The sequence below is a fragment of the Cyrtonyx montezumae genome, unplaced genomic scaffold (assembly GCF_038088225.1).
Source record: "Cyrtonyx montezumae isolate F1298 unplaced genomic scaffold, pur_monq_1.0 scaffold_3, whole genome shotgun sequence".
Taxonomy (NCBI): Eukaryota; Metazoa; Chordata; class Aves; order Galliformes; family Odontophoridae; genus Cyrtonyx; species Cyrtonyx montezumae.
In genome coordinates, this window is record NW_027072034.1 from 151,494,346 (window position 1) to 151,517,942 (window position 23,597).

At 35.4% G+C, this 23,597-nt stretch overlaps 1 protein-coding gene across 1 annotated transcript in view; it reads right to left on the bottom strand.

Annotated features, from left to right (window-relative positions):
- Positions 1-23,597, bottom strand: part of HGF (hepatocyte growth factor) — a 58,497-nt gene that overhangs the window by 25,850 nt on the left and 9,050 nt on the right. Inside the window, exons 2-7 of the mRNA XM_065741593.1 lie at positions 20,648-20,813; positions 16,585-16,697; positions 15,821-15,935; positions 11,199-11,341; positions 9,354-9,474; positions 4,132-4,250 (exon numbers count right to left, since the gene is read on the bottom strand). Coding sequence (XP_065597665.1) covers positions 4,132-4,250; positions 9,354-9,474; positions 11,199-11,341; positions 15,821-15,935; positions 16,585-16,697; positions 20,648-20,813 — 777 coding nt within the window. The remainder of the gene's footprint in view (positions 1-4,131; positions 4,251-9,353; positions 9,475-11,198; positions 11,342-15,820; positions 15,936-16,584; positions 16,698-20,647; positions 20,814-23,597) is intronic.

A 23,597-nucleotide genomic window follows, 5' to 3' on the forward strand; every position in this document is an offset into this window, starting at 1 on the left:
CAGGGCTCTGGTATTTTACATTCACATTCCAGTCACTGAATTGACGATATAACTGTAATATCTGCAATAAATTCCCACTTGAGTTTATAAAAAATGTGGTGAAAGTACTGGATTATGTGTAGAGGGTAAGGCCATAAACCTGTGCTAAATATACTTTGAAAATATCACCTACATGATGCACTTTCAAGACTGTTACTTCTGTATTCTTATTTGCACAGATTCCTTCAGTTATTTCCGAAGATTCATATATTTCTGCTGTGAAAATGCATTTTAAGTTAAATTTCCACTGATCTTAATACAGTTTCTACTTCACCTTAAAAACATACTCTTGTAAATTCTTTTTATTTTTCTTTTTTTTTAATTTAATTTAATTTTTCTTATACTGGTTTGGGGATTACTTTTTCTTTGGAACTATAGTGTAACTGTGATTTATATATACAAAGGTAACACTGCAGTAGTTTGCAGAAGCTATCCCACCCAATGGCTTTTGTAAAGCTTAGTTCAGGCTGTACTGGAAGTTACATGGACTGTAAGCTTACGTGACCAGCAAAGCCAGATGTGAATCCTCAGAACACTGACACATCAGCTCAGGAAATGCCAAAGGATAAAGGTTTATAAAAGTTGCATTTGTGAAACAGTCAGCTGTAACTTAGGAATATTTTTATTTTCATAATAAACTCACTTCTACTGGGGGAAAAGAATAGATCTATTATGCTACGTATGATTCATATATTATTGAATATTTAAAAAAATAATAAAAAATAAAACACTTAGGAAGCTCAGTTTAGTTAGAAAATAAACCATTGCTTAATGAAAGACTATTCAGCTACAGAGCTAAACAAAATTGTGTTCACAGTAGGAAAAAACTGAACTTCAATGTTTAAATTATCAAAAAATCTAGATAGAATTACATGAATCAGTACTGTAGTTCACAGGCAAGATCTTCAACATGAGTGTGGCTTAATGGCTGCCTAATACAAAACAAGAAGCCTTGCGAAATTTCTTCTGTCTCTGGAGAGCCTGATTACAGACATTAACCAAAGTGGCAAATTATCTGCACTTTTTCACAGTGGAATAATTTTACTAATTTTAACTACCTTATATTGGATTTATAATGACTTGTGATAGTGTGGAATAAATTCACTTACTCCCTTCCAGGGAATACATTCAGAGTATTCCTCTCAACCTTTGGATAGTAAGCACTTCTGATAAGAAGTGACTGACACTGAGACACTGCACTGGGCTAAAGCAAAAACTAGCAAGGAGAGAACAATCCGAACTATGAATGGTGGAAGCACAAGACGAGGTAGGTGAAAACAGAATCCCATACTTCCACTTCAAATCTGATATTGCTCATACATAACAGTTCATGCCAGAGCCATTTCCTTCTCGCTTCCCGGCATATACATATTGAAAAGGCTGTGGTATGAAACCTTTGCCAGCAGACTTTGACAGCAAGACTGACATTCAGGAATCCTAGGTCCCAGAGACCAGATTGAATGGATGGAGAAAAGAACATGTATCTTTGCTGGAAGAAGATCTGATCAAGGAAAATTTGATCAAACTGGACCTGAAAGTGCTAAGGGAGTTGGCAGATATGGTTGTGAAGGCACTCTTTAAATCTTTTCTGAGTTGTAACAACTGGGAGAAGAATGAAGGAAAGGAAATTTCACTCCTATCTTCAAAAAATAAAAATAAAAGGGAAGACTCAAGGAACTCAAGAAACTATAGTCAGCAACACCTCTATGGGAAGGTGATGGAATAGCTAATCCCACAAACTCTTTCCAGGAACATAAAAGAGAAAAAAATCATTAGGAGTAGACAGCATGGATTCATCAAGAAGTCATGTGTGACCTACCTGATAGGCTTCTATAATGAAATCACAAGCCTGATGGATAAGGAGGGAGCAGTAGATACTGTCTTCCTGGATTTCAATATCAACAAACACCTGAAGGGAGAGTGCAAATAGGATGGAAACTGGCTCTTTTCAGTTTCACTCTGTGCCAGAAAACAGGCAATGGGCACAAACTGGAACATAAAATGTTCCATCTACACATCAGGAAGTACTTCATTATTGTTCAGGTGACGAAGCACTGGCACTGGTTGTACAGAGAGGCTGTAGAGACTCCTCCTTAGGTGTCTTCAAAAGCCACTTAAACATGATGCTGGGCACCCTGCTCTGGGTGTCCTTACTTGAGCCAGGAGTTGGGCTAGATGGACCCAAAAGTTTCTGCCAATCTTAGTCATATTATAATTCTGTGAGATATGGATAGATAGATAGATAGATAGATAGATAGATAGATAGATAGATAGATAGATAGATAGATAGATAGATAGATGGATAGATATCCATTAGTAAGGGAAAAAAGAAAACAGAATTAAATTATGAAAGCACACTTTTTTTTTAAGGTCCATTACTGTCTCTATTTTGTCTAAATTTGAGATATTCTCACAGCTTTTTCTCTTCTTTTAAGGAAAAAATAATACAGAGAACTTTGAGAATTAAAGAAAATAGTCAATGAAAATTATCCCTTTAATGAGTTTTTTTTTGTTGTTGTTTTTTTTTTCATTTTTGAACTCTCATATAAATTCAGCTCTAGGTGATCCTAAAATGTTCTTTTAATAGAATCTAGTCTTCTAACCTCCACCTACGAGAGATAAATGAATTGTGTAATGACATAAGCTTACTGAAGTAGCACTTAGAGCAAGATGAAAGGCAGAAAGTCTGTTTCTGAAGACTTTATTTAACACTTAATTTTGGTCAAAATGGAGCAGAACAGTAAAGGAATTTGTAGTTTAACAAACTTTGCAGACCTCAGAGAAAATGACTCATAACAGCTAACAGGATGCTGAGATTTTCACTTAGAAGCTTCCCTCTGACTACAGAAAATCAGACAACACTGTTCTCCTTTCTTGCCTGTGTTTCTTGCAGCTTGGCCACAACGCTGAGCACATGAAGCAGTAGGGATTCTGGTAACGTCATATCTTGTTTTCAGACTTTGCCTCAAATCCCAAAATTTTTTCAACACCATATTTTATGTAAATCAAATAATGAAAACTGTTTTATTATTGTTAGACAGTCTTTAATATTATGCTTCCATACTGACTATTTTGTAGGATAGAGTTCTTCTAGGGCAAAGTTTGTATCCCAGATTTGGCACTGAAAAGTATAGGAGATAAGAAAGGAGGCTACCATCTGTAGATCCCACACTTCATTTGTTGCACGTTACACTCTGCAAATGAAGTAGATGCAAATGTTGATTTCCTAATAAAAAACTGTCACTACAAAGCATAATTTTAGCAGCTGCCTCTGCCCCAACGTTCCCATAAAACTCCAGAAAAGCTACTTCAGCTTAATTTTCAAAAGGAGTCCAATAATTTTACCTTTCTCATTGTCTCTGTACTTCTTAAACCTAATTATCTATAGAAAAGAGCTGGAAGAGCTACCACAAAAAAAATCAGCAGGATCTAGGCTTTGAATATAGCATGTGATCTACAGTGGTAAAATCTCTACAAATTCTGAACTAACGCATCTCAGAGAAGGCATCTAATGTTTGTATATCTTAATATCACTTAATATCAATTTAATCCTCTTTCCGTAAAATAACAAAAACTGCCATCTCAATTGCCTATGGGCCACCAATTTTGCAAGGATGAAAGTCACAGAGAAATACATGAGTAAATTAATAATTCTTTCTTCAGCATAAGGTTGAATAGTGAGCAGGAATCAATGAACAATATGCAAGAGGAAAACAAAACAAAGATATGTTGATAGAGCAAGGAAGGAGGTCTTCTCTAAAGTATTATGCATTAATCTACACCCAAATTGAAATGCAAAGACCCAACATGCACATGAGATCTTCACTGCCTTGACTTTATTAGTTCTTGATGTCTCTACATTTTTATACAATTTCCTGTATAAAAGAAATGCACACACACATACTCAAGCACTAAGTAACTCATCTCTTTTATTTCCTATCCAGAATAAATATAATGCCATTATAGAAAGACATCTTTGAAAACTGTCACGGAAGTACAATGAATGATATAGCTATGGTCCTATATTGCTTGAACTGTCTTTGTCCAGATTTTGAAAGGGAAGAGGAAGTAATAAATTCTGCATGAACTTACCACAGGTTTTAATCGCACAGAACTCCCAGGGGGTGTTAGGGTCAAGAGTGTAGCACCATGGTCTTAGCTTGCCATCAGGATTGCGGCAGTAATTATCATCAAAGCCCTTGTCAGGATATCTGCAAACCAAAGCATGAAAAGTGTCAGGCAAGCCTTCCTGGCAGTAGTACACAGGTTTGTACAATGTACATAAAGGACTGGCTTTAGCAAAGGAAAATAAAGAGCCGGTTCCTATTAACCTCTGGTCTGATCCTGCAAGATGGATGCAAATAGTCCTTAACGCTATTAGTAAGTTAATAACATAAAATCTCTTTCTATGTGTGCAGCAAAATCAGGCCTCCACAGAGGGGATTCCCTGCTGAGTTAATGCACAGGCCACCGGATGGGGTAACTCTGCTAATTGCTAAACTCTTGCTCTCTGTCTGTCAATCGATGACCAGACTCCAAAGCCACTTATTTTTTTGAAACAGCCCAATTAAGTGTGCATTATATAAACACTGCCTGGCAGACTGGACTCATTAAGAAAGCAGGTTCTTCAGTACAACAGCCCTGGGTTCAGACTGGAAGCTATTTTGAACAGCTCTGTTACTAATGATAGTTCCATTTTTGTAACAGAGCTTGTTCTAGGTCATGCCCTTATTTCAAGCATTGAGGGGAAAAAGGAGAAAAATAAGGAATTAATTCCATCTCACTTTATCTCATTACGTTTTGAAACCATTCTGCCATTTAATTATTTCCATGTTCCTACTGCCATCATTGAACTGTCCGGAAGATTCGAGATAAGGAGATTCTTTTTGTATAAAAGTACCATACAAACATCTATAAACTTAAGGAGATTCATGCATACATTTTTTTTTTCCTACAGTGTATACAAATTGTCTTGGTTTTCCAGTTTTAAGGAAACATGTTTGTAAAAGAAACAAAAAGTAGATTTGCCCCTGAGGGAAACAGGAAAAGTTTGTTAGTGAACAAAGAACTTAACTACCTGGGAACCTGAACCCATTTGCAACTGCAAGCAGATGTGTTTCACACGAGCATTGGAAGGTATGATTTACAAGCACATGTTTTTGCTAAGATGCTTTTTCTATCAAACAGTTATCCTAATATCAACTCATACATTTGCAACATGATCTCCCATTCTTTTGGTTAAAACAGTCTCCTTTATCTATGCAAAGGACATGAACAGGATTCAAATGGAATTAAAAAAAAAAAAAAAAAAGAGAAAGCTCACAAAAATGAAGACTGAAGGAATTTTAGAATGTGTTAGTTTCAGATCTAGCAGCAGTACCCCCTTTTCTCCTAGGTAGAAGAATTTGAAAAGGAAAAAAAAATGCATCCAAGGATATCATAAGGAAAAAGTTAATGGATTAATAGTATAGCTGAAAACACAATGGCTTTGGACACCTGCTACGTGTAGGTATGAATATTGATGTTGGTATTGTATGTTGTTCGTAATATAAAGAGTCTAAGGAACCAAAGTCCAGGAATGTCAAGGTCCCTGTAGTCTTTCCTCCCTAAAACCATTCAGAACAACAGAGTACGTAAAGAATCCACTTTCTAGAAGACAAATGTAATTCCTAGTATTGTATGGCATGTAAAAAATGTTATTTAGTATTCAAAAGTAAAGTATAGGTGTAATAGTTCTTCAAGGGTAAATCTTTGACAATTTTTGTCAGATGGTGATGTCCAGAATTTTCCATCCGTGTATCAACGTGTCTTCTCTGTGAACAGCAACCTTCCCTCTCTTTTTCTTCACACAACATTCTCAGGCCTGCCTTTTCCTCATATAAGATAAACAATGTGCTTCAAACTATTCCACACAATTCCACAATGAAGAATCCTGTGCTACCTTGTCCCTTTGCTCTGCAGATTCTTCTACCCCACAAAACGCTTGGGTATAGATCTCTTGCTTAGATAGAATAAAGAGCCCAAAGTTTCCAAGATCTTTCAGAACCCTTGAAACAGCAGTACTGCTCAAACTGCAATGAAGCAAGAAGATACACATCTGGTGTCAAAATCAAGACTTTTTTTCATTTTCTCAGAAAAAAGAAGAATGTAGATGAAGACGTTTATTCTATACAGCAGACAGATGCCAATGTCTAGCTCTGCTGTTACGAAATTAAAACTGAATGTCTGAAACACTTTATCAAAATTTATTTCTACTTAACTCTTTGTCATTTTGTAAGGGATACAGGACTGAAATTTTGATTTTTTTAATATTATTTTAATTTTAATTTTTATACCAGAGATACAAAGCAGAGAATTTTAAGAAAAGAACACCTACAATCATTAAACTACTGTATTACACTTCAATCCTACTTTCCTACAGCATTAATATTTACTTCCACGGCATAATTGTTTCTGAGCAGAAAATATGACTGTAAGAAGAAATTCTGCTTCTTAATGACCATCAGTGTCTCTCGAAGCCATTATCCTCAATTGTCATTCTTTCACAGCGAGGCAAAAACCTGCTTCACATGAAGGACCTGGAGCTTCAGAACACAATTCTGCATCCAGTGAAGGTTAAAACTGGGTCATACATGAGTTGCTCCAGGGATTTCCTACTGCTAGCTTCAATCACTTCTAACAGATATTACCAGTTCTCTTCTGTACTCTAATACCTGAAAGGAAAAAATCTAGAACAATTCACTGAGATGACAAAAAGTAAAAGTGGTGCATATTCACTCTAAGCTGAAAAAATGTAAATTATGGTGCACTTGAAAGCATCATTAGTTTTACCTCTCTTTTTCATTATTGCAATTGATGTATTCATAAATACAAATAAGTTGTAAATCTATCCAGCTACAGTACTCCTTACTGGTTTCCAAGTTATTCACATTACTCCTAGATAATATAAGGTAAGCCTCTCTAGAGATTGCTATATCATTTGCTCCAAACCTCCTCCCTTATTTTAAAAGCTAGCATTATCAAAGTGTAATTGGCACTACATTTAGTGATCAGTTCCTAAAGTTTAACATTAGTGTACTTGAAATGTCCTGTACACTGGTTACAGTTGTGAAAGCATAGACAGCTCAGTTAATATGGATTGTTTTTTGTTTAAATTATTATTAATAAAACAGTTTGAAAACAATCAAGAAGATGTTTATTATTGGAATTTTAATTAGTAAGGTGATCATGACTGAGACTGCAGCTAGTCTGAAAAGTTATTTCGTGAACAAATCAAAATTAATGGAAAAAGAAAAAAATCCTTCAGGCAGTAAAATTATTGTTTGTACCCAGTTCTATAGATGTTTTGTTCCCAAGGAACAAAATTCCTCTTGTGAATTATTCTAGAGTATAAAGCAAGTGCATGACAAAACTCAGAAACAGATTATCTTCAGTCCCAGACTGCTAATACAAAATATTTATTGCAGCAGAACTATGGGAGATTGCTAATTATTCATGAAACTGATCATTATAGCCAAAAAGAAATAGAGTTTATGTCTCAGAAGCTCAATAGATGCAAGTACTTAAAATTTTGCTGAAAAATAGGACTTCCTACTGTCTACATTACTGTATTTCTGGGTATAAAAAATAAACTAAATGTAGTGGAACCCTTCAAAATACATGAAAATATATTTCATTTTCTATATGAAGATTTCTGACAGTGGAAGATCTCAAGTATTCTGAGACAGTTGACATTTATAGACTTTTGCTGGCAGTTGGAGTTTATTCAATTCATTTTAAAAGTGCAAAAAAAAAAATCCAAATTCCAGAATAAAAATAAAATGAAACTTAGTCCAGTTTAAGAGAGACACAAAGGTTCTTCTTCATGACCTAAAACTTGTCACAGACTTCTTCCATAAAAAAGTGTTACAGATGATCTTTAGCAGTCAGGTGAATTTTACCCTATAAGACAATTGCTAAAAATGGAAGGCAATTTATCTTGCTATTATTGACTCAACTGGCATTATATATATATATATATGCATATACACATATCAGTTAAAAACATAAATCCATGTTGAATGATGAATTGCTTTTCCAGGTAGAACACGTGCTGTAGGCAAATACTTTGGTCAAATAGGTTGGATCAGCACACAAGTGTTTGAGTTGAAAAGAACCTTAAAAGGCAATAGTCTACCTCCCCTGCAGTGAATAGGAACACCTACAGATAGATCATGTTGCTTAGAGCTCTGTCCAGCATGACCTTGAATGTCTGCAAGGACGGGGCATCCACCACCTCTCTGGGCAACCTGTTCTAATGCCTTACCACCCTTATAGTAAAAAAAACTTCTTCCTTATATCCAAATTAATTCTCCCTTCTTTTAGCTTCAAACCTTTTCCCCTTGTCCTATTTCAACAGAACCTGCTAAAGAGTCTGTCCCCTTCTTTCCTACAGCCCCCTTTTAGATGCTGAAAGGCTGCTCCCATATCTCCCAAGAGCCTTCTCTCCTCCAGGCTGAATAGCCCCAGCTATCTCTGTCCTCACAGGACAGGTGCTCAATCCTTTGGATCATTTTTGTGGCCTTCCTCCATACACACTCCAACAGGTCCACATCTCTCCTGTACTGAGCACTCCACAGCTGGATGTAATACTCTAAGTGAGGTCTTACCAGTACAGAGTAGAAGGGCAGGAGGATCATTTCTTTTGCCCTGTTTACCACACTTCTTTGGATGTAGCCCAGGATGGAGAGGGCACATTGATGGCTCATGTTTAGCTTGCCATCCTCCAGTACACCCAAGTTTTTTGGCAGATACTTGGTTAGAACAAACCAGCTACAGCTTTAAAGTCATTCTGTATTTCAAATTATTGCACTGTGGGTAATGCTGCAAGTTTATATATTCACAAAGCATGTTAATAACTTTTGCAATAAAAAAAAATCAAACTGTTATTTACTCAGTAATTTTTTTCAGGTATTTTAAGCTGACTGAAACTGCATAACAATATATCCAGAATCATTCACAGGTGATTTTTTTACTGATTATGAAGCAACGGAGGAAATTTTGATGAACTAATACAACACATATAAGCCACTGCACTCTACAGAACTGGGAAATAGTCACTGCTGCACAAAGCAGTCACTAGTCTTCATCCTGCATCTCCATCATGACAGCAACAAACCTGAACACACCATGGGCCAGATCTTCAAACAACTAAAAGTGGCCAACTCCATTAATTTCATCCCAGCTCATACTTCTTTTGCCCAGCTCATTCTAGAATGTGTATAATTTTCAAATGAAAACCACACAGATTTTCATGGCACTGAGGAAGATATTACCTCTCTGGACGAAATTTGTGTTTGTGTGGTCTCTGAAGGTCCCAGCGCTGACACTCCTTGCCTGACTCAGTATGATCCATTGGCCCTCTGTAACTCTCTCCATTGCAGGTCATGCATTCAACTAAAACAAAAAATATATATATAGTTTTCTAGTCATTTATTATGTTGGTTACTTACAGCATAAAAAGAAGAATTATACCCCTGCTGTTATAAATTGAAACCAACTTAGAGAGGTATAAAGGTTGGTATCTTTTAAGTCAGGGCTGGCCCCTTAGAATGGGAATTTCCTTTGGGATTGAATTGCATCTTTTTCTCAGATCTAATCCAGATGCGTAAATTTGGTACCACTTTATAGGACCCTCATAGTTTGGAAGCAGGTAGGTGTGAGCTGCTAGAGCCATCTATGTTCCTAGTTGCTTTTTAATCTTACCTATTACAGAGATTTATTTGAGCTCTGCTTTTACTCTCTAATGCCCTGCAGATAAAGTAGAAAGTGTTATGATTACTGACATGGAGAGTCATACACCCGAGGAAGGAACATTATTTGGAGGTGATATCTTATAATGAAGTAGTATTCAAAATCCAAAATCACTCAAAGTCATACAGCTCTGTATAGAACAGCAGCACTAGTTAAGGTGCAGAATAATGTCTGAATTACTAATTTCAGTAAGTAGTCTTTAAATTCACAGCACTTTCAGCTATGTATAATCTTGTTTCTTTTCAATACTAACTCTTTCTGGTAGCTTAAACAATTACACATTTTCAGTCTTGGTTTAAGAAAGTGGGAAGGTGGAGGAAGAGTGAGTAAAAGCTACGAAAGGGATTTGAAATTGCAGTTAAAAAAATGTGCTGCATTATTTGAAATTAAAATCTTAAAATCTAATAAATTCAACATAATTAACTATAGACACATTTCTCAAGTGCACTCTAATTAGAGTAAATGTAATTAAGGAGTATTTCATAAATAGTAACTTATGCAACTACAGATCTCATTCTTCAGTCAAAACATTCACAGCCAAAGTCTTGATCCCTCAGTAAGCTCCAGGTCTTAACCCATTTGAAACTCACTTGATCTTTAAATATGAGTTCTTAATAGATTTTCAAACTACTTATAAATCATTCTCTTCCTATCTCCTTTCCCCTTCATTACCCCTCCATTCTGTAACTATTGGACATAACATATTAGTGGGAAAATTGGAGGCATCCTAACTTGAATATTGTCATGGCTGTCATGCTGAACCAGCCCATAAACCGTTGACAAGTATTTAAATGAACTGATTGACTAGAAGTGAACTGGCTGATTAACAAGATATAAAAGCTTGATTTGGAAGTTAACAGAACATAAGTCAGACATGATGATGCACATCAATTCAATTTCAAATTCTGTGACTTGAAAGTGGAATGCGACTGGCTTTCCTAAACGTTTTCCTTATTTATGTAATTCATTTGAAAAGCAAAATACGTTTTTACTTTAAGCATTTGTCATGTAATTCACTACTTACATATTTTCATAAAAAATAATGAAAAGCTGACTTTGCATTAGATAATTTAATCAGCAGTTGTAACAAACTTGTTAATGCAATCACTCTGTATTAGACAATGAAATAAGAGATGTTTTTGCAATCAGCACAACTTCATTGTTCTAAATTTTCTGTGACCTGAGCAAGAGCTACTGATCCTGATGTGTTCAAGATCTTTTCCTCAGACTACTTTTCTTGCAGCAGTATTAATTCTAGCTAAGAAGTCACCTTTTATTACTGCAAAGTCCATATGTGAGTATTACTGAAGCTAATGGAGGTTCTGTTTATACAAGAAAGGCATCTTTTGGCATGAGCACTGCCTTACCTTCAGAGCAGAGGGGGATGTCGCAGACTTCATGGCGTGTCTCTGGGCTGGTGGTGAAACACCACGGCCCTCCCTCTTCCCCTCGGGGGTTTCGGCAGTAGTTTTCCCGCAGGTCTTTACCCCGATAGCTCGAAGGCAAAAAGCTAGTTTTAAAATGACAATCATTACAGCATCAGAGCATGCAAATTTCAGTGTTAATCATACTATTTTTTATAAACAGTTAGAAACAATCATATTTCTGCTTCCTTCTCCCTCCACCCTACCTACACAAATGAACACATCCAAGTATCTGTCCATACACAAATATACATCTTCAGTCAGGATTATTCAAACAATGACCTACATCTGGGACAATTTGTTTAGGTTGTAGCTTGCCTTAGAAAGTTTTATTCCTATTCCTCAGGTGTCTTGAGCCATTTATCTGGCTCTAGAAGACCCCTGGACAAGGAGAGTAAATTTATTATGGGAGTAGAAGTAACAACTATTGGCATGTCAGACCTGCGGTTCATTTATACTTTGCGCACATGTAGCAGGCTTAGCCCAGCTGGGCTTGATGCACACCTATACCATAAAGACCACAGACAAGTGCCATACATGGTCAGGCAGCAGTTAGAATTGAGCACCACATGAACATGGCTGAGCAGTGTGTCACACTGAAACTATGCCTGCATTGTGTTCCAGTACCAGAAACTGCCCCAGATCCCTCTTCCAATAACTTGCTGCATGTTTTGACACACGTCCTACTGATGTCACCATAGGATCTGCTACATAAGGACCCACTTGTCAGTGCTATTGCACAAACTGGGTCGTATGAGAGCTACCTCACTGACAAAAACTTTTCTCACCATTTCATTATATTTTCTTCCTTTGGTATAAAAGCCTATTAAATAACAGTAGCATTATTCCTTTGCATTAGAAGTTTTCAGGTTAATCTAAAGCACTTTGGTTCTCTTAAGGGACGGAATAGAAATGTGTGCTGATACTGTATTTTTGGCCTAACAGATATGTTCAGTGAGACTTCCCTGTTGATGCCCAGTCAATCAAATAGAAATAGAAAGCCTCCAGGGTTAAGCTTTTGTCTCCCTTGTCTGTAACATTATGTGTTGAAGAGACAAAAAATGTTAACCCCATAGTAAGAAGCCCAACCTAAGTCCTCATAACTGCACAGACAGCACATTGCAGACAAACCCACTGCTCCTACACTGACAGATTAATTGCAATGTTGCTTAAACATCAGCTAAATTCTATAGTTAAACATATATATATACAAGTATTCAATTCAGAATTATGCTTAATTCCATGACATTCTTTTCTTTTTTTCAATTGAAAAGTTTTGAAAAATACATTCTATATCAGAAAAAATTTGTAATTTAGCTTCATAGTTAATAGTTCATTTCATGTCTGTGATTTCTGACATTTGTTCCATTTTTTCTTCAATACATTTAAATTGCGGGAACGTTACAAATAAACTACACTTTTTTATTCTGGAAAAGACCAGCACTTTTTAATGAATATTTTTTCTTTTCTTTTTTGGCTTCTTTTTTGTTATTTTTAATCACCAAGAGAATTCAAAAGTATCTATATTTGTGAGGAAAAAAAATGCTATAAAATTTCATCTAACTTTCTTTGAACTTATGTAGGTACTTGAGTTCACGAATATGAATGAAGCACTGGAGACAGTCTTTATATACAAACACTGATTTAGTTTATATACAGAAGAAAATGAGAAATATACGGTCTCTGTTGTCCTTGGCTAATGCTATGTTATGAATGAATAAATAAATATATAAAAGCAGACAAACAGAAAATTCCAACAATTCCAAAGTGACATTTTAATCATGTTTTATTCCAGTTAATATTATCTTTGAAATAACTGAGGTAGAAAATGCCTCTGTTAATCACATTTTGGTTCTAGTCAAGCCAACATGGAAGCAGTACTTAAAAGTGCTTTTATGGTTTTTGATGCTGGAAGAGAATGACATATATGTCATAACTGCTACTTATGACATTGTTGCTTCTATTTCCCCTCTGCAGTCTTGAAAAAAAAAAAAAACCCTTAAAAAAATTTAGTAAATACAATTCTGGAGAACTTTTTCTGATGCTACGTTACAATCTGCATATATGGTCATGTGATATGTCAATGTAGGTTAGAAAAAAAAAATCCTGGAAAATTTTTCAGCATACATACAGTGGACATTAGAAAATATTGGCGTCTCAAATTATGGCAGGTCTAATGTTAAAACATCAAAAAACATTGTTAAAGGGTAGCACTAGAAAGTCATGATGGATCACATACACAAGTAGCTTCAACACTTATGGAAGCAATATTCTTGAGGGAGGAAAAGATGAGACATATTAAGGACTCAATAAGAATTATACAATAGACCCACTTTTAAATTTGTATACTGGTTAAGTCCAATTGTATTAGCCAAGGGAAAAGAAAACAGAGCCAGAATATGAAGCCAGTAAGAGTAATAATATAAGCAGATTCCAACACAGCTAAACTAGCAAAAAAACCTGTGAAGTGCTCGTCCAGTCAGACTTTTTCTGTTAGACTCTTTTCCTATTGGCTTTAGCCAATTTTACAGTGGTTTTAGCCATTCACATAATAAGTGCTTAAGAAAAAAAATTTTGAGAGAGACTTTTGTAATTTGTGCAAGGATAGGAACTAAAATAATGGAATCCTGATTTAATTGAGAAGTCTTCAGGTATTACTGGAACAAAAAATAATTAAACATATAATTAATTAAATTTAACCAAAATTTGAAGTTTGAAGTTATTTCAAATTTTGTTGGAAAGATCAAGAAAAAGTCAGTAAATTATATTTCTCCCTTGAATATGAAAAAAAAGGATTTATTTTCTAAATGGCAGTTTGTGACAATCAGATGCTGAGAAAAACTGACCTAAAAATCTAAGACTTTCATAATAAGTTCCAAACACACCACTACTGTCTGCTTCTTCCCATCTCCCTCATGTCTCTGATGATGAAATCATATTTTCTGATGTTGAAAAACAAAATTAGCAAGCAGCCACCTCATTTATCCAGTGACCTTTTAAAAATTAAACTTATTGCACAAGAGAGGAGAAAAGTCATTCTCATAAAATTCATCACAGAAGAGTGGCTGTCTAATTGTACTATATAGAGCCATGTTTGCTATGTATTAAAATGTAATTTAGTGTCATATTTCTTTATTTTATTATGTAGTCACATACATATTATATAAAATTAATGCTTATCCCTGCTTATTCTGTCATTACTGAGAATTGTTTCACCTCTAACAGATGAATATTGTGTACCTCAAAGTGTTGAGTCTCGAGAGGTCATTGCCATGTGAGCTGATGGCATTTATCATATGTTCACAATTAAGCTTGGTCTGGTCCAACTCTGAAAATCAGACACATTACTATCTATATTGTAAGCAACTGAGTCCAGTCAAGTCCAAGCCTGAGGCTCAGCTCTGTGACACATTATAAGAGGAGAGATCCCAAGTATCTTTTGCCTTTTAAAGTTGTTCCAAGTTTTCATCTTGCACTCTAGATAGATTTGGTCAGGACAGGACTGAGCAGTACACAGCCCAGTTCCTCATTAGCAGTCTCCAGCTTGGCTCTTGCTAAGCAAAGTGCTGATGTTGGGAGAAGAGATCAAAAGTCAGCAATGTGAATGGGAAACTATCGGGTGAGAGAAAACATCTTTTTGTATCTGAAGGGTTTATCATCTAAATGGTTGAAACTAAATTGAAAAGAGTCAAACAGAAAAGTTCATAAGAGTATACAAGTGCCTCAGTTTTTTAGATAGTTTCCAGCAACTTTTGCTGTGTTTCCATCTGCTTTTATCATTACTCTTCCTGGCATCAGTATTTTGTTTTCTTCTCTTTTCTTTACCTAATGTATTTGGAATGGGGCTATTCTCTGGGTGTAGATATGCCCTCAGTTCCTCACTGTACCAGATCTTAAACTCAAAAGTTTAGCTGCATCAGTCTTTAGTTACTGCTTATATGATCTGAAGGAAAGGATTTAAATCTTCTGCACAGTCGTTTCATGTATTTATTGCCTGGTCTAAGTGCTTTATGGAGTTTAATATATTCTACAAATAGTACAGAATAAATAGTAACTATGCAAAATATGGTAACAATAATCATACACTGATCAAATAGGTGGGCTGATATTCTTACCATCCTTCATTTCCTATACTATATTTTTTAAAATGACCCATTTCCTAGGAGTCCATTAGAAAACAGTGATAAACTTTCAGACTCCAGGCTGAAGTAAAGCAGCTGTTTTCCTACTGCCAGGAGGTAAGAGATCAAAAGGAAATAAACAGCTAAAAAATCCAGTGCAGTAGAGGAAGAGATCCAGACACACAAGCTGGTATTGGAGAGAACTCTTTGGAGAAAGTCTGAAAAGGTTGGGTTTTTTTGTTTTTGTTTTTTGGGGGGTTTTTTGGTTTTTTTTTCTGGGACCTGGAGAATGGCATCTCTTGAGGAAAGGCAAGAATACTCCTAAGAGATTTTGTTGTTTAAGGTCAGTGTTCTCATAAATTCTTTGTCTGCTAATAAGTCAAGCTGTGCTTTGTGGAATCTGTCTGAGCACTATTCCCACTGTCTCTGCTCCTGAACTCTTACCTGTGCTCATGGGGGATCATTGAATTCCAGGCCTGACACTGAATACCACTTTTGGTAATAGATATTGTTCCTTTGTACTCTGCTCCTTTTCCAATTATACAGTTTCTGACATAGTCTATTGAAAGAAAAGGAAAGAAAATTAGGACTTTCATTAGACATTTTATTAGTGTATCTAAAAATAGAGCTCACCGTCAGATTTCACGTAAAAAGAATACATTTTTAATAATCTTTAGAGGCATCATTACTCAAAACATACTTCTGCTGTCCACATACATTCTTGTCCCCTTTTTAAAAAAAAAATTGTGAATGTTAACTTGACAAAGGCAGCTACTGAAAATATTACCAACGTGCCTGACTGACAAGAGTTCATACAACTTGGGACTTAACACCCCCACTCATTAATTAGGAAAATAAAAGCAATAGTAACTCAATAATTGTAAATAATACAACTGAGATTGTAAGTAGCAAGCTGATATAGTAATTCAGATTACTACACGTGATATTAGATGAACATGTAGGTTGGAAAATGGGTAAGAACAAGCATGTAAACATCACTGCCCTTGCATAACAGAGAAAGAAAAAAAAAGAAATGGGAAAAAAAAAAAAGGTATTTGCAGATAAAGCTGCAAAATGTTCAGAATGCATATAACCACCTGATGCCCACAATACATCTACAGCCAAAAAATCACTGTCTGACTTCAGCTTTTATCCCCCATCCATAGTTGGGAAAATAAAATAAATAAATAAATAAATAAATCAGTTACCCTTCTTTTCAAACAGATCAAACGCATGGTCTTGCTTCTTTCTCACACCATTTGTCAAACTGTTGAAGGATAACCAATGGCACCGTTTTGTAACTCTGTCATAAGCAAAGGCCCTGCAAAGAAAATCTGGATGAGAAAAAAATCTCTGTGTGGTTTATAATAATGACACATGGCTTGCCAAGGAGCAAGCAATGACTGCAATGACATCAGATTTATTTTTACTGGTAAAGTCAGAGAAACAGCCCAAATTACTATTTAAACCCACAACTGTGTTGACAAGAACAAAGAAACAAAGAAATTAAATTGATGTGGCCATTACATTAAATACTAGCTTGGTTGTTCACACTAATCTAAGAGTTCCCTTGTTAAAGAGCTTTGTTTGAAAAGTGAGATAAATGTGACTGAGAGAGCATTTGTGTCCCTAGTTGTGTTGCTTTCTGGGAAGGAAAAAATAAAAATAAATGACTAAAACATCTCTGGTTTTCTTGAAATATGCCTGTGAAATAGTTAACTACCTCACACTAATAGCACATTAATAGCTTGAGGAAAATTCAAGTACAAGATTGTTTCTTGCCTAGAACAACAGAGCTATTTGAAAACAAGATTATTTTTTATTTTTATAAATAATCTGAACTGTGATAGTGTACCAAACTTTGTCCTTGCTTTGCTTTGCTTCATTTTTCTTTTCTCTCTTATTTTTAACTGGTTTCAAGGATAGAGTACAAAGTGTGCTGAATTGAGCAGAATTGGGGGGGGAGGGAGGGGAGGAGGAAGGAAAATGAACAGAAATCAGAACAGCAAGACCACTCCTTGCCAATATTTTAGATAGAATATGAAGAGTTTAAATCTCAACAGTATTCTGAAAGAAATTTTCTTAACTATAGGTAAAATATTTTAAAGGGTTTTAAAAACAGTTAACTGTCTGGAGGAGCATAACTTATTTCAATTAACAATAAGACAAAACAAAAGTAAAAAAAACCCCGAAGAACTGTTTTTCTCTTAATTTTCCAGTAGAAAAAATATAACAAAACACTCACATGACACTATTGTCTATAAACGACAATGAAATCTGTACTGGTCATCGGCAAACCCAAAAATTCTCAGCTATTTTGTTCTGATCTGAGAAGCCATTTTAACACTACCTGATAGCATGCAAAAGACACATGGAACCTTACACTTTATCCTTACTTTGGCTGTGCACCGCATCTCCATCTTAAAGATCTTGATTTCCTTTTAATTCTCCTCTTGCCACACAAGTTTCTGTGTGAGAATTTGCTGGCTTCAGTTTAAAATATTACAAGATCCTATCCAACCTCCCCTCTTTCAAACATCCTCTTCATTATCTTTTCCATCACCAAACAGATTTTTCATCCAACTGCTCTCTCTACTCTGTTGACTTCAAATGTTTCCAACCTGCTAACCTTCATCCTTCTGCCTTTGTTCAGCCTTCTGTTCTCTCCTGGCTACTTCTCAAATATGAGCATATCCAAGTGCCTTCAACTCCATCTTCACAAAAATAACCTTGACCTTTCCTGCCTTTCCAATTACATTCTCCATTCCCCTCCTCCTTTTTAAAGTGGGAATGCAGAATGCACTGTTTACAAACATTTCTTTCATTTTTTGCCTTTCAGTTGCCTTTTGGTTTCCTTCCAGCTTGGCTACATGTACTTCTGCACATAAAAGTTTCTACCAATCTTTTCTTGGACACAAATCCTGAGGATTTTTACAGTTCTGAAGTCAACACATTTAGGCAAATTCTTAGACTTTCTTCTACTGATACTACTGATCACAATTTTTGTTGTTGCTATACGTACTGAGATAATCAGTAAAATTCCTGATCAGGTACTGGAATCTTGTTGTCTAGAGTGGAATCTCTTGCTGTCTAAATATGGAATATAATGACAAAACAGAATGTACGAAGATGACAGTGTATGAAACTATTACAGTTTTGTAAGTAAGAAAGAGACAACACAAGTGCAGTTATTTAAGCAATGGTCATCTACTGTTTGGATCAGTGCTATCACTGGAATCAAGTTATGAAAATGTGAATAAATAAAGGAAAATGCAGGTATATAAAATAAAATATTAAAAAGTAATGTTATGTCATCTTTTGTTCCTATGTCCCCACAGAAACCAGCAGTAAACTAGTTGATTTTAATTTCATTTGATATCAAATTTCATCTTGTAATATCCATATACTGGCGATAAGTTAAATATCGGTGATCCTAAGAATAAAAGGGAAACATTACTAACTACTAGTTCCTTTAAATGGGAACTCGTCACAGATGTGTTTACAGTAGCATCAAAGAACCATGCACACTATAGCAGGACTCATCTAGTACCATACGGAAATTCTGCTCACAATTACAGAGATCTCTCTTTCTGCATCGTGATTGCACAGAGTAATCAGCTACACCTCTATTGCTAGCTTTGCTGCTGAACAAGTGCAGGGAAAAATGTGAAATTCAGAGTATGAGGAGTCAGATCTATAATTATTTTTAATCTTGAGTTCAGAAAAGCTATGTGACTGATTGCAGTACTGCTATCTGTGAGTACTATTCTTCCAAGCTCTGTTCCCAAGGTCCCTCGTGGTTTCTCTTTATTCTTTTATTGACTGAGTATGGCAGAGTTTGCCCTTAATGAATCTGTCAGGCAGTGGAAGGGACTGACTGTCCCAATAGAAAAAAATCTTCAAAAATGATAAAGAAACAGAAAAGCAGAGATGTTCTGGATAATTATTCATATAAAGTAGAATCAGTGAATATATTAACCTACTTATTTCTTTCAGGACAAATAAGTGTACTAGTCAGAGCAGCTACAACTAAAGAAGTCCGAAACAATTTCCTTCAGCGGGTGTTGGAATACAAAACTATTGTTCATATGGCATCATACAAAAATTTTATACTGTGAAATCTAATTTTACAATACTTTTTGCTGCTGAACATCAGAACTTAAGTATCTCTTGATCATTGAAAACAACCTGATCCACTTGGCAATGGTGTCAGTGGTAGGTCTGCCAATAGGGAAAAGAGTCACATGTATCAAGTGAAAAATATTAGTGTCTGGTAAGTATTTTTTAACAAAAAATTGTGAACTCTACTTATTGTTTACATATGTAAATAGGCAAAGCATGAAACAATACAAAATAGACCTGACAGCATTGGAAGTAAAGGCTTCAAGAAGGATCAAAGAGCTTTCATTTTCAGTTAGATCTAGCTTCTATTTTAGCAAGAGTACATTTTCTTATATTTCAAGATAAAGCTGACTTTTAGCTCAGTGCTCACTAGTACAGAAGCCATTCATTCTCTTGAAGATTATCCTGTGTTCATGTTTTCCATTTATTGGTAATGGTCTAGACTAAGAAAGGCCAAGGGGACAATTCAACTCTAATACAAAGAAAAAGTAACAGTGATATATTCCAAAAAATAGTAGAGAATACATACAAGGCAGATAAGCAATCAGCTGTATGATGTGTTTGTAAGAGACAGCAGATGTTGTAGAATTGCTATCATGTATTTGTAATGACTATGTAGCTGAGAAGGTTTGATTCCATTGTATCAGGTTCATAGTACTTGCCAGTGAATTTTAGCAGTACATGTATCTGTGCTCCATGTGTGAAGTTCCCATTGACTTCAGTGGGAGTAATGTGTAAAGAATGAAGACAGAATATGGTCTGAAGTGATGCTGAAGTACTGCAGCTGTGATGTGTGACAACATCCATTTTATAAGAGATATAAAAATCCCAGAAATGTTCACTCAACGCTACAGTGCAGCACAAGTCATCCACAACTTAACGAGTACATTTTTTCAGCAATATTCTGGAAAATATTACAGATTGAACAAGCTAGGACAGAACAGCTCAGATAGATAAATCTTCAGAAAGGACAGATACTCTCAGGGCAGGTAGAGCAACAGCAATATATATATTTTTAAAAGTCAGACCTTTACGTTGTCCTCAGTACAAGTCACAGCTGGTGAAAATTACAGTAAGATGCTCAGCCAAAGAGTATTATGTAAGGATCTGTTAGGAAAAATGTAATAGTAATAGAGATACATAACTTACTTGCAAGTGAATGAAAGGCCTTTGTTCCTGCTGCATCTCTTGGCACACTGCTCAGTGGTATTTAACAGCTTGGTTTTAACTTCCAGTGTTTTGTTTACTTTGATGAGCATCAACTCCCCTGTTTTTTTATAGTCATGAAGAGGATTTCTCCTTTTTCCTTTACCTTCTAAGAAAAAAGCAAGGAAGAAAGCAACAACAAAACAAACAAACAAAACAAAAAAAAACACTGTAAAGGAGAGTCACAAGATTAAAGATGCTATTAGAAATGAATAACTTTTACTAAGGAATTATAGCTGTACTGGTACCTAAAGCATGGTGAAATTCATAAAACTAAGGTACAAGTAGGTACATGAGATTGATTATTTTAGGTGATCTCCATTCTTAAAAGTTGGTATGGTAGGAAAAAAACTCTTTTCAAAGAAAGGATTGAATGATACTCGAAAAGGGTGGGAGGAAAGTTTTTCGCTCAATATTTGTTTCAGAACCCCTGAGATATGCCCATTATACATCATGAAAAATGACAAAATTAAACAAAGGTCTTATTTTGATGGACAGAGCAGAATTAAAATCAGAAAGAGAAGGATATAAATATTATAGGGCATCACACTCTGAACCTGATAAACTGTTTTAAAACAGCGAACTTTTTAATCAAAAGTTAATAACAGATTTGGAGCCTAGAAGTAACACAAAATAGTCAATTATGCTATTTGTTACTCCAGTGAAGATTCACTGTATTTGGTCAGGTTTAGAAGTCAATGAACAAGAATTGTTAGCCTAAAGAAAAAAAAAAAAAAAGAGTAGGGGAGACAGAAGCTAGAGCATGTAAAGAATCCACACAGAAAAGATTTCTACAGGAAGATCTATTTCTGTATCTCTGTTGAAAGATCCAAGGGAAGGAGTTTAAAATAAAGTAGGGAAGATTGTCTAGAGAAATTTGGCTAAAGTGGAAGAGGAAAAATCTTTGTATTTTACAAGAAAAAAAACAATTTTTCTAATGTGTATGTACATGTTTGTTTTTTTTCTCAAAGAAACCAGTCTGACAATACAAGCTGCTCCATCGTCAGTGAAGGGAGATGAGTACCTTTGGATAAAGTTTCTCATTATTCTATGGTACATGAGTAGCACAGGAAGGATAAATTGCCCTTTTGATCTATTTCTCCTTTTTCACACAAAGATCCAAGATTACCCTTTTAGATTCAATGGTTAATGCAGGAAGAGAAAAACCAAAATAAAAAAAAAATCCTTAATTAATGACCTAGGTAACAATATTTTTCATAACATCTTTCCATGTAACTATTTTCACATCTGTCCTTTTATTATTATCTGCAGAGGATCACATCACAGTGACAGCAGCCAAGTTTTGCAGACTAATTTATTTAATTTTGCCAGAGTTTTGCCAGTGTATGAGTCCTCACCATAGCACTCCACTGTCCTGAATAGGTTATTTCCCATACAGGTGAAAAGTGCACATAAATCATTTTCGTTTGGTGCACCCTGCAGAGAATTTCAGAATAACTCCATAAATTGTAAAGCTCCAATAGCTGAGGTCCCCAGGACTATTAAGTTAGTGACAGTTTCACACACTGTGAAGCTGAAGAGGCTTCCTTCACAGAAGTAAAGTGTTTCCTTCACAGAATTTCCATCCTTATCGCAAAGGGATCACATTTTTACTGGAATCAGTAAAATCATACCTCTCAGTGGTGAGTTAGTCCAAAGACAGATAAAAATAGATCAGATATTTAAAGCAGAGTTAATCAAGGTTCAGTTATTAAGTGAGAAAGTGAGAGAGACAGAGAAGATCAAAGGAAAATAATATCACTGCTGCAATGTATCTATAAAAAACCCTTCATCCATTCTACTTTTCTTTTAGAACTGCTGAAGGTGAGCAGTACTATTCCCCTGCACCTAATTGCTAATAATTTTAATTCCAAGCACAAGTATTTTCAGAAAATAAATTAATTTCCCTCCAAATAGAATCACAGAACTTCTTGGACCTGAAGGGACTACAAAAATCATCCAGTTCCAAGCCCCTTGCCACAGGCTGGGTTGCCTCCTATTAGATCAGACTTCCCAGGGCCTCATTCAACACTGACCTTCAGAGATGGGGCATATACAACTTCTCTAGACAACCTGTATCGGTGCCTATTATTTTCATAGGAAAAAGCTTTTTTGAAAAGATCAAATGTTAACAATTTTGGTATCTTGTCTAGGATCCATGTCTGTTATCATAAGCATTTTCAGTCTTGAATTTGCACAACACATATATATCCCAAATGGCTCGATAGACTGAGAGAAATGTTATGATAGGACTCTAAGTATTAGCATCATTACTGGAAACTATTTTGCCTGCACTGAGGCTGCTTGCTTTTATTTTTATATTTTTTATGTACCTATGAAAGAGCCAAAGTGCTGTAATAACAATTGCATCTGTTCTTTAAGGCAACCACAGAAAAACAAGTCTTCCATTAAGCTTTTGTGGTAAATGTCTCAATCTATTTTCTTACAAGATGTTGCTATATTGTCTCAGCCAAGATTTTTACATCAAGTGGAGGTAAGAATCCGTACAGAAATATCAAAGTATTTTCTTACAGTTCCTGATGCTAACATTTCCCATTTTCTGATTGTCATTATCTTTATCTATGATAATAGCTTCTCAAACTCACCAGTTAGCATGCAAGAATAAGAATGTTATACAAACAAATTAAGAAATGCTATTCTGCTTGAAAAACATGGTTCACAGTAAAGCTTTTTTTTTTTTTCACTGAGCTGTTGTCCAAAGAGGATTATGGGTTTGATCTTGCATTTAGCAATTCATAACAGCCTGATTTACTTTAGCTTTCTAACAAAAACATTCTATGACTTTGCCTATAATCCAAAAGGCAAAGTGCCAAATACATGGTGTGACTTTGTTAGAACCATCTGAATAATGCAAAACATTAATTTTACAACT